The sequence below is a fragment of the Ambystoma mexicanum genome, chromosome 1p (genome assembly GCF_040938575.1).
Source record: "Ambystoma mexicanum isolate Mex_15411 chromosome 1p, UKY_AmexF1_1, whole genome shotgun sequence".
NCBI lineage: Eukaryota > Metazoa > Chordata > Amphibia > Caudata > Ambystomatidae > Ambystoma > Ambystoma mexicanum.
In genome coordinates, this window is record NC_090921.1 from 1188144992 (window position 1) to 1188159145 (window position 14154).

General features: G+C 45.3%; 1 protein-coding gene across 1 annotated transcript in view; it reads left to right on the plus strand.

Annotated features, from left to right (window-relative positions):
• The window catches only part of LOC138451189 (IgGFc-binding protein-like), a 60130-nt gene that overhangs the window by 39903 nt on the left and 6073 nt on the right, over positions 1-14154 (plus strand). Inside the window, exons 11-17 of the mRNA XM_069604891.1 lie at positions 689-1017; positions 1945-2518; positions 5505-6103; positions 7279-7849; positions 9365-9960; positions 11151-11721; positions 12693-12892. Of these exons, the coding sequence (XP_069460992.1) occupies positions 689-1017; positions 1945-2518; positions 5505-6103; positions 7279-7849; positions 9365-9960; positions 11151-11721; positions 12693-12892 (3440 nt within the window). The remainder of the gene's footprint in view (positions 1-688; positions 1018-1944; positions 2519-5504; positions 6104-7278; positions 7850-9364; positions 9961-11150; positions 11722-12692; positions 12893-14154) is intronic.

Here is a 14154-nt window from a genome sequence, read left to right on the forward strand (position 1 = left end):
GCACCCGACATTTTAATTTACATGGCACATTATTTCTGCTGTTGTGCGATGCTTTGGGTGAGAATCATTATTTCCCTGCTATGATGTGGCAGTGCTGCTAAGAATATTGAAGGTCACACAAGTGTCAGTGATGCCAGAGAGGATAGTGCTCCTGAAGCACTCTGGGAAATGTTAAATCATTGGATGAAATCACTTAGCACAACTTTTAGCACTGTCTCTCACCATGTAGCCAACGTGATTGCAAAAAGATCCCTTTGAGTACCCATTGTAAGTCTTCTGGGAGAACCTTGGGCTCCAAGCTGGTCGGCATAGAGTAGTGACACTTGCTGCGCAAACCACGCGGGCTGAGTGCACGCATTAGTCCTACCTACCGAAAATCTCCCACTTTCGTACGTTCTGAAGGTTGGAATTGTGCAAGAGGTTGAATGGTAGACTAGGAAGGGATGTTCACCTACATACATATTAAATCCTGGGTCTTTTCCACCCTGACTTGTACCCCTCGGGGAATGCAATTAGAATCCCGCTTTCCATACCAATTGATCTTCGGACAGTTTGCTAAGAACGCGAGCTTTGTGGTGCAAATTGTGAAATTGATTTCCATTTGTGCCCATTTTGAAAAACGCATCTCTCACCTGCAGGATCACTGACTTGTTTAGTCTTAAACCCTTAAACTTGTTGTGTCTTTCAGATCCTTGTAAATCTATGAAATGCCGAACCAAAGAGAGCTGCAAGATCAAAGACGACAACCCAGTGTGTGTGCCAGATTATGTCGGCACCTGCTGGGGTTGGGGCGACCCTCACTACCACACCTATGATGGATACAACTACGACTTCCAGGGCACCTGCTCCTACACCATCTCGAAGTACTGCGGCAGTGACACCACACTCGTCCCATTCAACATAGACGAGAAGAACGACAACCGAGGAAACCAAGTAGTATCCTATGTGAAGCTGGTTAACATTTACGTGTACGGCTACAAGATTTCAATATACAAGGGAGAAATTGGAAAAATCAGGGTGAGTAATCTGAAAAAAATATTTGAAAGACAACAAAATTGATTACATTCCAAAAAGTATATTTTGTTCATCTGCTTAGGTTAGCAGCATGATAGAAGATCTTGTTTTTTCCCTAGCGAAGACATTAAATCTTACTTTTCTGGTTAGGGATGACTCACTACTAATTGTACAACCAGCATAAAGTGTCATGAGAATTAGAGGACGTTTTAATCCCAGTACCAATTGAAGAACAATTGGGAACTTTTTGGAACCAGTGGTATATGAAACACAATTTCAGAGATTTCGCTGTTGAAATGTTTAATGAAATTAGAAATTATGCCAAAGACGTGTTTGCAGCAAGATTCCTGAGGAGTCCACACATCCTCAGAGCTTTCGGTTACATCTTCATGAAATTTCATGAATTACCGTCCGGTTCACCTGGTCACACACAGAACATTGTTTCTGCATGCCAAAAAACATATACTAAATTCCTAGCAAAAGATAAGTTCCAGGTTGGGTCTGAGGCTTATAATGCAATAGTCCTCTATTTCCCTAGATGCTAGTGTCAGACCGGATAAACTGTTGGATTAATATAATAGGAGTCAGGTCTTATTGGCTGCACAGAGAACTGGTGTAAGGCATTTGCGCTGCAGAAATAGCAGGGACAGGTAGACGAGATGCGGGGAGAGCAGAAAGCCACTTGAGGACTAACGAGATAACAGATAACAAGTTTTCGAGCTAGACTCTTAGTAAATAATTGTTTATTGAGTTTGTAATTGCATTTTGTGGTATTAGAGAAGGACCACGAGGCTGGTGAAACACCACAGAACAAGGCTTAAGCATGCTCCCTCTCATGCACACACACACCCATTTGGATAACCATACTCAATCTATAAAACACTAACATTGAAAAGGTGTAGTCTTTAAATGTTTCTTCTCTGTCCTCAGATAAATGATGAGGTCATTTCTCTGCCAGCTACATTGGAAAATGGCAAAATAACTGCGGTGCAGAGTGGCGGATTGGCCCTTGTGCAGACAGACTTCGGTCTCCAGGTGTCGTACGAGTGGAACTGGCATTTGATAGTGACCATCCCCAGCAGCTACTATGGAGCCACCTGCGGCCTCTGTGGAAACTTCAATCAGAACGCGGGGGATGACATGAAGAAACCCGATGGCGCCACAGCACCTTCCATAATAGACTGGGCCAAGAGTTGGCAGGTCCCAGACAGAGACCCTTTCTGTTTCCATGCATGCACAGGGGTCTGCCCAACCTGCGACGACAGCAAGAGGACACTGTACGGGAGCGAGCAGTTCTGCGGAATCCTCAGCAAGACTGCGAACGGGGCCTTCCGCGAGTGCCACAGCAAGTTCAACCCAGACAACTTCTTTGATAGCTGCCTGTATGACGTCTGCATCAATGGAGGAGCCAAGCAGTTCCTGTGCCAAGCCCTCAGTGTCTATGCTGCCACCTGCAGGAAGGAAGGAATTAAGATCTATGACTGGAGAACCCCAGCCGGATGCCGTAAGTAACTAACGCTCCTGATAATAGTTCAGTTTTGGGGGGGTAAATAAAACGGGTAACCTGGCTTCAAAATCCTCTATCAACAGGATATTTACCACCGGGTCAAGTGAACATTAGGGATGAATGTCTGTCATGATTTCTTCCGCTGTATGTCATTTCAAAGGGAAAGAGCGGCAAGTTACCTGCTAAGGATACAATCCCCTAAATCATGTCACATTCAAAAATGGGTACTTCTGATCACAGCAATGTGCACTCCAATTTTAGGTCCACACTGAAACCCACTAAATATTGATGTAATGTAAACAAAAGACGCCTCTGCACACTTTTTTATTGGTGCTTTCGTGTGCAGCCTTTTTTATGTCAGGGGACCTTTGCCTTATGATTTAGATTACCAGTGCCAGCCCATATGTTCTTATGCCATCACAAATTTGGGTACGACAGCCATTAGTCTAAAAGAGCCTTTTCACAGTCTGTGGGCGCTTGTATCAATGAATGTGTTCTGTTGTTGTATGTGTTTGTTCTGCTCTTTTTCCTTTCTTTGTCATGGTTTCGGATATGATATATTTAGTTCAACATATTTGTAAATACTGTCGCCTATCAAATTGATTTGTCTTGGGGGCATGGATTTTTTCTTTAGCTCAGTTTTTCTCAGTGCAGTCCCACAGCTTGTGTATTGTGCTTTCAGCTATCCTTCCCAGTTTCTGTTTTTAGTTTTGCCTATTAGGTGGCACCTTTCGCACTACCTTTAAGTTAAAACTCTTGCATTACTGTATAGCTAGGAAAGAGATGGTATGCTAGATAGTAAGTGCTGTTTAGCTATTTACCCACCCATTCATTGAAATGCCCATGCTAATCCTTACAAAAATTCCCACCCACAACCTGACCCTTTCCGCCCAAAACACATCCCCCTGGGAACTCTTTGAACTAGCTCTATCAAGCAATAACAACAAGCAGTGTGTTGAACAGGGCTTGCCATTGTTACTTCTAAGCAGTCTTTTGAGAGTTAATGTAATGTGTGGTTTGTATTGCACCCGTCTGCACTATTGGTGGTCTCGCTGTGCTTGGCTCTGTAAGAAAAAAGCAGAGTACGGTTCATTAGTGGGACAGTGGGAAAGGCAGATGCAAAACCTCTGGTGTTGATGGGTGCAGGTATCTGGTTCCTGAGTTCCAATCTGCGTTCTATGGCTTTGGTGGAGAAACTTGATATCCATAAGGAAGAGCCCAGGTTCTGACACACTACTGCACTTTGGGACTGGCTAGCTGCTGATGTGGGATAGTGTGGCAGAGTGAGATTGAGAGACTAATGTGGCTCGACACGGACCACGCATTACTTGGGTCCTTTTCTCTGATCTGATCAGTTGGACTGCTGGAGCCACTGGAGCTAGTTCGGCTCGGGTGGCTTTCGGTGTACGTGGTGCACACACTGTTTTACTGCTTTTTCTTGTGGAGGCTGAGGGGAATGGTAAGCCACAAGCCGCAGAGCTGAGCTGTAAGGAGCAGTCAGGAGCTTCCGAGCAGCTGACAAAGTTGATGTTGTAGTTTCTGAACCAAGCTGTGCAGTGCAGAGTCAGTGACTTGCTGAGTCACGTGGGTGCTGTGCTTGGAGCTCGGTACCGGGTGAGTGGAGAGGTTTTCACTCGGGACTCAGGTTTTCATTCGAGGCACTCGTAGTGGATGTTTTTATACACTGTATACGCTCCGTTTGGTCCCGTTATCCGTGTTCTGTTTAGCCTGGTGGTTGGGACATGCAGGCCGGGGTCCTGGATGCAGTTTTGTTGTATAAAATTCTTTTTAATTAATTTCGTTCCATTCCTTGGGTGGGTGTAAGGATTTCTACTCTTGGGAGGAGTGTGGAGAGAATGTCTCTCGAGTACAGCCCTCATGGATGATCTTTATGCCCCGGAACTTAAATTGTTGCAAGGGTGGGGGGGGGACTAGTCGGAAAATAGTAGAAAGATCAATTTTCAAGCCCTACCCGGCAGGGGGGCAGGCATTTCTGTCCACCAGAGAGTGCCTATGTACAAGACTCCCAAGTGCCCTCGGGATCAAGAGCAAGTGAACCTTCTAATATAGAGCTGAGGGTATCAGCTGCCTCTAAACCCTCTCACCCCCTAATGAAGGGGGTCCTGGATGCTAATATGGAGTACACCTTTACAGCTAATGCCATGAAAGACGCCATTGCGGAATTCTTTCCAGAAAGTGGTGCAGGAACTTATGGTCAGGCCTCACTACCTTCGAGAGGAAACCCTATATGGACACATTACGAGATTTGCTCCTCCACTGCACATGATCTGAATGTGGATGTGCTGGAGGTTGGTGGACCCCAGTTATCCCGGTAATCATCATTTGAACTAAATGCAATCTCAGCCATGCTGGAGATATTAAAAAGGGTCACGGAACGACATAGTGAGGAAAATGGTGGCTGCACCTCTCAAATACATCAGGCTACACAGACCACTGAGTCAATGGGCGAGTCAACACCAACACTGACAGCCTTACACTTTGTCTTAAGTTCGCTGGTAAAAGTGTTTGAAGCTTTCAGTTTACCAGTACTCGGGTTTACTGAAGGAGATTACTGCAAAAATGACTATGCGCTGACTTTTTTCAGACTTTGCATGGTAAAAATACACTTTGCATGGTTCCATGAATCAGGGTTTGTGTCGGCAGTGCAAAGTCACTTTTCAGCAGTGCAAATTCACTTTGAACCGGGCAAATATTCCATGAATTGGGCAGTAAATATTCTTTTTCCATGTATTATCGTTTAACGGGAATGAGTTTACTGTCCACTTATGGACCTTTGCCTTATAGTGTCTTTCCCTTATTTTAATGTACTATGTCGATTCTGCCTTCTCCAATTTTATATTGCATTGTCTGTACATTCAGATTTTGCCAACTGCTTTTCTTCACAATTGCACAACCCCTTTTCTTCTTACTAGGGGCATTTTAATGGTGTTCTAAAATACTGTATGTTCTTTAACTTTTGCAGCTCTTCCTTGTGGTGAGAACAGCCACTATGAGGCTTGTGGAAATGCCTGCCCCGCCACCTGTTCTGACAGGAAGGCCCCGTCCACCTGTCGCATGCCCTGTGTGGAAACCTGCCAGTGCAATGATGGCTTTGTCCTGAGTGTCGATAAGTGTGTTCCCGTGGGAAGCTGTGGCTGCACCGCCAATGGCTTATACTACAAACCCAACGAGGAGTTCTGGTCCGACGACAAGTGTCAAGTGCGTTGCAAATGCGACCCAACCCTTGGCATGGTGGTGTGTCAGAACACCAAATGCAAAGACAGCGAACGGTGCATGGTGGTCAACGGAGTTCGAGATTGCTTCCCTCTCAGCTATTCCACTTGTTCAGCAAGCGGCGATCCACACTATAGCACCTTCGATGGGTATAGATACGACTTCATGGGCACCTGTGTCTATCAGCTGGTTGGGCTCGTTTCCAAGGATCCGACACTCACTGCATTCACCATCTCAGTTCAGAATGACAACCGGGGAAACAAGGCTGTCTCTTACACAAAAGTGGTGACCTTGGAGGCCTACGGCATCACCATCACCCTCAGCAAAGACTACCCTCGCCAGATCCAGGTATGTACATTACCATATCTAACAATGACTGGGCATTTGGGTGGTAAAGTTCTCGTATACGTGCCTGCTAGGGAACACTATGCTGTCTAAACAATATTATTTCTAAACAAGGCATTCATCAACAAGCCGTATTTTAGACTACTTATCATATCATATCATACCCCTGCTAGAGTAAGAATATAGCATCCACGTCTTTCCACTTCTAGTAAGCTTGTGCATGCACTAGAAGAAGGAAGAAATGCACGCTATGTTCCTGCTTCGGTGCTCATACAGAACTCTCAGGGTGCCCGCCCGCCGTAGGCATTAATTATCAAAGTGCTAGATGCCGGTTATCCAGAGCACACTGTGATGTCACTAGTGCATGGAGACATGCTATCACAGGTCACCACTGGTGACTTCATTTCCATAATAAAATATTGCTCTGACATCGTATGTGATAACAAAACAATTGGTAGCTTTTCAAGAGGACATCAAAATTGCCCAAAAATTCAATTGGTAGATGTGCAAAATTGTACATTCCTCTTTTGAAGACTGACCATGTATTTTCTTTTTACTACTACCTCAGAAAGAAACCATTGAAGTATGTATTTCCTTTAAACACTGCACACCACTGTTAAATCCACTGGAGCCTTGGCACCCCACCATGTTTTCTAGTTGCCCCGGAGTCCCTGTGGGTTGATGCAGCATGCCCCCTATTTATTTAAGATTTTATAAACAGGGCTGGCATATCAGCGTGCAGCCACTTCAGAGCCATCCCTCCAAGAGAAGCGCATCAATGCCCCCCTTCCTTGGTTGGCTGGGGCTTGGATGGTCACTGGAAGAAGAAGGGAGACAGGTATGGAGTCCCTGTCCAGTCACATTAGAGTGGCGGGTGTGATCTCATGGTCATAGAGGGGCACTTACCTATCAAATGTTGGTTGAAAATGCTGCTTCAGAGATGATGGCATCAAACTCTGATTTGCACGCCTCTTTGTTCGTGACGCATGGATCTTGATGCAGGTGCTGAGCTCGAGTCTATGGCTCTAAGGTTCTAGGTCAGCATCCACTAGCAGGGAAGGCCATTAAGAGAGGCCTCTCCAGTTTCCACACATCCTTAAAGAATGTTGCACATTGACTTCATGTTCCAGGGAGCTGAATGAGGTATATAACTGTGTCTACTATGCTTCTTTGTTCAGGTGGATGGACTTCTTACTGCTCTGCCACTGTACTTCCAAATCAACAAAATCCTAGCTTTCATCAGCGGGGGACATGCAGTTGTCAAGACCGATTTCGACCTTACTGTTACGTTCGACTGGAACAGCGAGGTCACAGTGACCCTGCCCAGCACATACGCCAATGCCGTTGGTGGCCTTTGCGGAAACAACAACAAAGTCAACAGTGACGACTTGACAATGAAGAATGGGGCCAAAGCGACCAGCGTTGTTCAGTTTGCTGACAGCTGGAAGATCCGAGATGTGCCAGGGTGCACACCCGAATGCACCGGGAGCAGCTGCCCGCTCTGCAACGATGCCCAGAAAGAAAAATACAAGAGCGACAAGTACTGTGGGGTTGTCAACAAGGTCAATGGGCCATTCAGTAAATGTTATGCAAGCATTGACCCAACACCCTTCTTCAATAACTGTCTCTTTGACGCCTGCCAGTACAAAGGTCACTTCACAGCATCCTGCGCTGCCGTCAGTACCTATGTGGCTGCATGCCAGGCCCTTGGAATTCAGATACAAGAATGGAGAACCAACTCATTCTGCAGTAAGTTCTGGATCCTGTAGCCTGATGTTTCCCTCGCATTCTACTTTCTCCAAATATCCAAGTCGTTTTCCAAAGTGCTGATCACAGAGCCTAGTGCTGCCATCAATTTGTGGTTCGAAAAAGAGCAGCTCAGAGGCCAATCCAAGATCTATCACTAAATCATATATGCATTTTTTTCCAGAACAAACATTTGTTTCCAGGGATTCAGACTTCCGTCCCACATTCTAATCAATAGCGCACACAGAAGCACGGAAAAGCCATAACTGTAACTGAGAAGCTAGGACTCTCAAGTTCTATAGCAGGCGTTTTGGACTACTCTCATGCGCCCTCACCATTGACAATGCTGCTGGGGCTGATGGGGGATATAGTCCAAAGCATCTATAGAGCCAAAGTTTGCAGACCCATGTACTAAAAGGAAATTAGTCATTCAATAATGTGGTCATTAACATATTTATATCTGTGACAAACATGACCAATCCCGATCAACTCAAGGAAGTCTGCCCGGAGATGTATTTATATAGAACCACCCAATATTGTAATTTTTACAATAATGCATTCAAATTAAGCACGTCATCACTCTGATCATGGAGAAAGTGAAAATAAATTTAAGAGAAACACAAAGCTTTCTTCAAAGTTGGATCCAAAAACTATTTTTGACTTTGCCCTAAGCACCACCCTGCCTATCGCCAGTTAAGCAAAAATACTTCCTAGTAAATCATCCATACCTTTTGTGCATAACATGTTTCCACCTCCATTGAGATACAAGATTCCTCTCCCCTTCTAACTCTCATCTAGTTGCCGCACATAACATTAAAGAGTCTCTGTGGTGGCTCTCTTCTTTTGTGTCCAGGTCCCTTCCACGCCACCATGGCTATGTACCATTTACTGGGCTCTCTTTTGGAAAATGCTGCCTTGAAGAAAAGTCAAGAAACAAATTGTAGTTGTTAAATAGAAGCTCCTTTAACCAACACACATAGCATATCATGCTTAACCCATAGTATTTTAGAACATTAATCGTTCCACGCGAACCTAGCAAATGGCAATGTTTCTCATGTTATTTAAATATATATCTCTGGCACTTCCCAGATGTGATCACTTCTCTCTGGGAGCTCATTCTTTTGTTGTGAGGGATCCCACCCTCTGCAATGCACTCATCTCTAAGATCTGTGCTGTGCCATCTTTATCTACTCTAAAGTGGCAGCGACCACGTGCCCTTGAGGGAGTTACTTTTCTTTTCCTTTATGCCTATCCTCCCTCCACTACACCCGAATATAGATTCAAAAAGAACATAGAGAGAGATGGTGATACAATGAGAAAGGTGGGGTGAAGCAGCAAGCAGCAGACACACACACACACACACATACATTCATGTGCACACACTCACTGGCACACACACGTACATATTCACTCGACTAGACACCGAAGAAAGACTAAGACATACGCGTCAGCTCTGTGTAATATCATTGAATGTTTCTGTACTTAAAACCTTGTACAACTTATTATCACTTTTTTCAGGTCCGTCTTGTCCCTTGAATATGCACTATGAGGTATGTGGCAATGGATGCCCCGCCACCTGCTCCGGTCTCTCGTCCCCCGCAGGCTGTGATGCACGTTGTACCGAAGGCTGCTTTTGTAACAACGGCTTCATCTTGAGTGGCGACACGTGTGTCCCGGTTGCGCAATGCGGGTGCATATATAATGAGAGATACTACAAGAGAGGTCAGGAGTTCTACCCAGGTGGCCAATGCAAGGACCTCTGCACATGCGGTGAGAATGGAGTTGTGGATTGCAAGAAGGTAACCTGTGGTGCCAACGAGGAGTGCAAGGTAGTAAATGGCATACAGGCATGCCAGCCAGTGGGAACTGGCAAATGTGTGGCATCAGGAGATCCTCACTACATCTCATTTGATGGCCTAGCCTTTGACTTCCAAGGCACCTGCACCTATACACTGGTGAAAGTTCTAGGAGAAGACCGAAGGCTCCCAGGGTTCACAGTGGTAGTGGAGAATGAAAGCTATGGCAGCGGCAACGTTGCAGTTACTCGGTTGGTGGCAGTGTCTGTGTATCAATACACCATTATCATAGAAAGAGGAATGAGCTGGAAGGTCAAGGTGAGTGCAAAGCCTCATTTACGAATGAATTGTGCAGTGAATCAATGTCAGGAAATAATGCAGGTTGGGGAAAATAATACAAAAAATGAAGCAACATTTTTCGACTTGACGATAGTCTGCATAGACTGCACTTGCAGTGAGCAGTATAATGACTTTTCAGTGGTCTACACATCTGCTTCAACCAAATGCTTTCATGTCTTCAAACTTTGCATTGGGGCCAACACATAAAAAGTTTCCTTTCCTGTACCAGTGTTTCCATGGCGTGGGCGGCTTCACCATCGTCACACCTGCTGAGCACTATGTCTTCTTAAAATAACTTGACAGCACAGCAAACTGCACAAAATCCAAACAGTCTACAACGTGACCCTCACAGTCGTTGTCCACTTCTCACAGCGCCTATGGCATTTGTTTCCTATCCTTAATCCCTCAGAGGTCAGCAGCTGTGTCCCACTTGACTCACACCAATGCTGCTGCAAGGAGTTTTTAACAGCAGTCGTGCTCCAGAAAGCAATACCTTTACCTGTGCTAATCTGCTCCTGACACCTCAGTGAGCTCTGCCTGACTCCTACCCAAACATATTGTGAAGGTGTAGAGTCTGATGAACCTATAGGGAAGCACCATTGTATGGTTTACTTTTTTAAAGATATCATAAATGTCTCTTCCCTTTATTTCATAGGTTAAAACACTGGTTCCTCTTTTCAAACAGAGCCAATTGCTTCGCTTTATATGGTTGCCCGCCGTCTAACCTCAGGCACTCTCCTCTCGCAGTATAGCACTGCCCAGAGAGGAGGACCCAAGTTGGCCAAAGCAGTTCCAACACATGAGAGGAAGTGCCCAATGTTTTGCTATTCAGTCCTTCTCCCCTTTACAATCGGCTCCTAAGATTAGAGTTCGAGTGAGAGGACGAGAGGCCACTTTAGGGGCTTTGACAGTGCTACATACAAAACACCCAATAGAGTGCCTTGAAACATTGGCTAATGGCAACTTCACCAGAAATGATCCCCGCTCCCCCCTTTTGTCACCAATAGACAGGAATTCAAATGTGGGGAGGGGGATTTAGGGAGTTTTCTTGGCATCGCATTGATTATACGTTAATGATCTGAGGAAGTATTTGGTGTGAAACGTTGTTGTAAGCAATATCTATTACCCTGAGTCTGTGTAATCATGCATCCAAATGTGTTTCCTTCTAGGTGGACGGGGAATTCTTTAACCTACCACTCGCCCTAAATGATGGCACAATAGCCATTAACCAGGAGGGAAGCAACATTGTTCTTCAGACAGATTTTGGCCTCAAAGTCCTCTATGATACTGTCTATTATGTGATGGTCACCGTCCCAAGTACCTACAAGGGCAAGTTGGGAGGTCTCTGTGGCAATTTCAATGACAATAACAAAGACGAGTTCCAGCTACCAAACAAACAAATAACCAAGAATGTGAAGGACTTTGGTATGGCCTGGAAAGTGACCATTGCAGGAGCCAAGTGCACTGATGACTGCGGGGACCAGTGCCCAGTCTGTGATGCAGCGAAAATCGCACCATACAAGGGTGTGGATTCGTGTGGAATGATCACCAATACCGCCGGCCCTTTCAAAAACTGCCATGCCAAAGTCAACCCTGCGGACTATTACAACCACTGCACCTACGACATGTGCTCTGTGACGGGAAGCGGAGGGATCCTCTGTAAGAGCCTGCAGGCCTACGCGGCTGCGTGCCAAGCTGCCGGTGTCACTATTTCGTCATGGAGAACTGCCTCATTCTGCCGTAAGTCAATTTAATGAAAACATCCAATAAATGTGGTTGTGTGAAAAGAGTAAGCATTCAGAGGCAGCACCACCATCTGAATCAGAATGTCAAGGTATCATGAGAGATTACATCCAGGACAATAGGAGCACTCAAATCCATAGATAGAGGAGAATGGGAAAGGAGCCTCCTGTCCCCCTGTTTGGTAACAAGGTACCCTATTTGGAAAACTGGGAACATTTAAGCATCTTGAACATCTGAAAGAATGTGGCTACTTCTCTCTCCGTCAAAATGTTGTAGGGTGTGATATTCCTCTCTACATGAGGTATGTTATCAATTCTAGCCTTTGGGCGTCAACACGAGTTGGGCGGTAACGCCAGCGCTAATAGCACTGGCGCTAGCTGCCCTACCGCCAAATCCACCAACGCTATTAGCGCCAGACCATGGGTTTGACGGAACTGAAATCCCCATTCCCCATTGAGCCCATTCGGGAATGCCCCATTCCCCATTGGGCTCAGTGGGGAAATTTCGCGCTCTTACCGCTGGTGGATTTCCCGCTGGCGGTATAAGCGTGAAATTTCGGCGGATTTCCTCCCAGCTAAGAGCTGGGGGGAAATCAGCCAAAGCCATGATCTGGCGGACGCTTAAATGCGGTGGTAATAGCGCTACCGCCGCATTTAAGGGTTACCGCCAGACTCGTGATGTGGCCCTTTGTCTTCCTACATATGATCCTCATCACCCATGTTGGTAATTGCCTGATAAAGCCTACCAGGATTGTGCACCAGTAACCTTGCACCAGTTCAAGGGACCAGACAAAGATTTGTCATCTAGGCTGTCTGTTTGGTTTACAATTAATTGTGTTATTACTTATACATCTCAAACGGAGGAGTAAGTTAGCACTAGTGAGTAACAGGGTTTATCAAATAGATCACCAAGCAAACAGATTATTTTCCTCTATTTGTAACTGATTTGAACCCCTTTTCACTCTTTAGCATTTAAATGCAGCGCCAACAGCCATTACGAGCTCTGCACGTCAACCTGTGACTTCGGCTGTGCTGCCCTCTCTGGACCAGCTCAATGCTCAGGTCAATGCTTTGAGGGCTGCGAATGCGACTCTGGTTATGTCTTTGATGGGGACAGCTGTGTGTCGATGAATGACTGCGGCTGTGTCTACAACGGCAGGTACATGAAGGTAAGCTCCAAACATCATTCCTCCCTGGGGTTTGTTCTTCCGCTGTGGTAACCACAAAAAGCGACTGACTGCGGGGCATCATTGCAGGACCATGTTCCTACACTACAGACAAGCCAACATAGTTTTAGCATTTATAATTTTTGGAGGTAATATATAATCAATATATGCCATACAGAATCATCAACCCATACACATTTCCTAGAAAATCTAAAATTAGAGAAAATTCAAGACTCTGAATATATCTAAGGCAACCTCGAGTCCTCTCTTACGCTTCATTTTAGAATTTGCAGCAAAACACTCTGCATTCTGTTGTAACTTGCTCCGGCTGTGCTGCAGACCATTCACACAAACAACCTTGAACATTTGGCAGTGGTACGATTGTTGCAACACATCTGCAACACATGTGCAATTCAATAAATTGAACTGCATGTCAAAGAAAACAACAATTTAAGGGAAACATGCATGAGAAGAAATATTAACACCTTATTGCAGGTAGTCACAGGCGAACATATTCGTGTAACTGCTGATTCAGCCTTTTGGGGTGATTTGGGCCTTGCTTACTTAACATTTGCTGTGATTAGGACTAGCTAGTCCTACCAGGAGGACCCTGGAGTGGGCAGTTGTCGCCCCTTGTACTGGACTGAACTGCCTCATTGAGCTGCAGAGGCCAGGTCAGAGCTGCACTGGCAAGGGGGCATTTTTTGGGAGTGCTCCACCACTAGAAGTAGTGTCATGCTGAAAGAAAGGCATCAGTGCGGTCTTTGGGGTGGGCAGGTCGACCTTTAGTTAACTTCATGGTAGGCAAACCAACACAGCCACAGGCCTCACAACGTGGAAATAAGTCACTTTCCTGAGAACTTCCAGGTTTAACATTTTGGAAGTATAGCGCATCAATGGCAAAGAAAAGTCAATAGTTAGGTCAGAGGTCAGGTATAATTCTTAACCTTCTCTTTTTCAAGCCTGAAAATAAAATGGTAGATATAGTCGGAATCAGATTTGTAAAAACCCCAATATGATCACATGGCGCGGAAGGAGATATTCAGGGGAAACAAAAAATATCATCATCATGTTCAAGTCTACTTCTAAGGCTCTAAACCGGGAAGTCCTATTTGATATACTCAGCAGTGTCTTTCACACACTGTCCCTGATTTCTGCCTGGTTTCTGGCTTTTGCTGGGCTTAAAGGATCCAAGAAGGCTCAATGTAAGCACTAATACATGACATGTGTAGCTACCTTTTAACTGGAAATAAAATGGTGGTGGA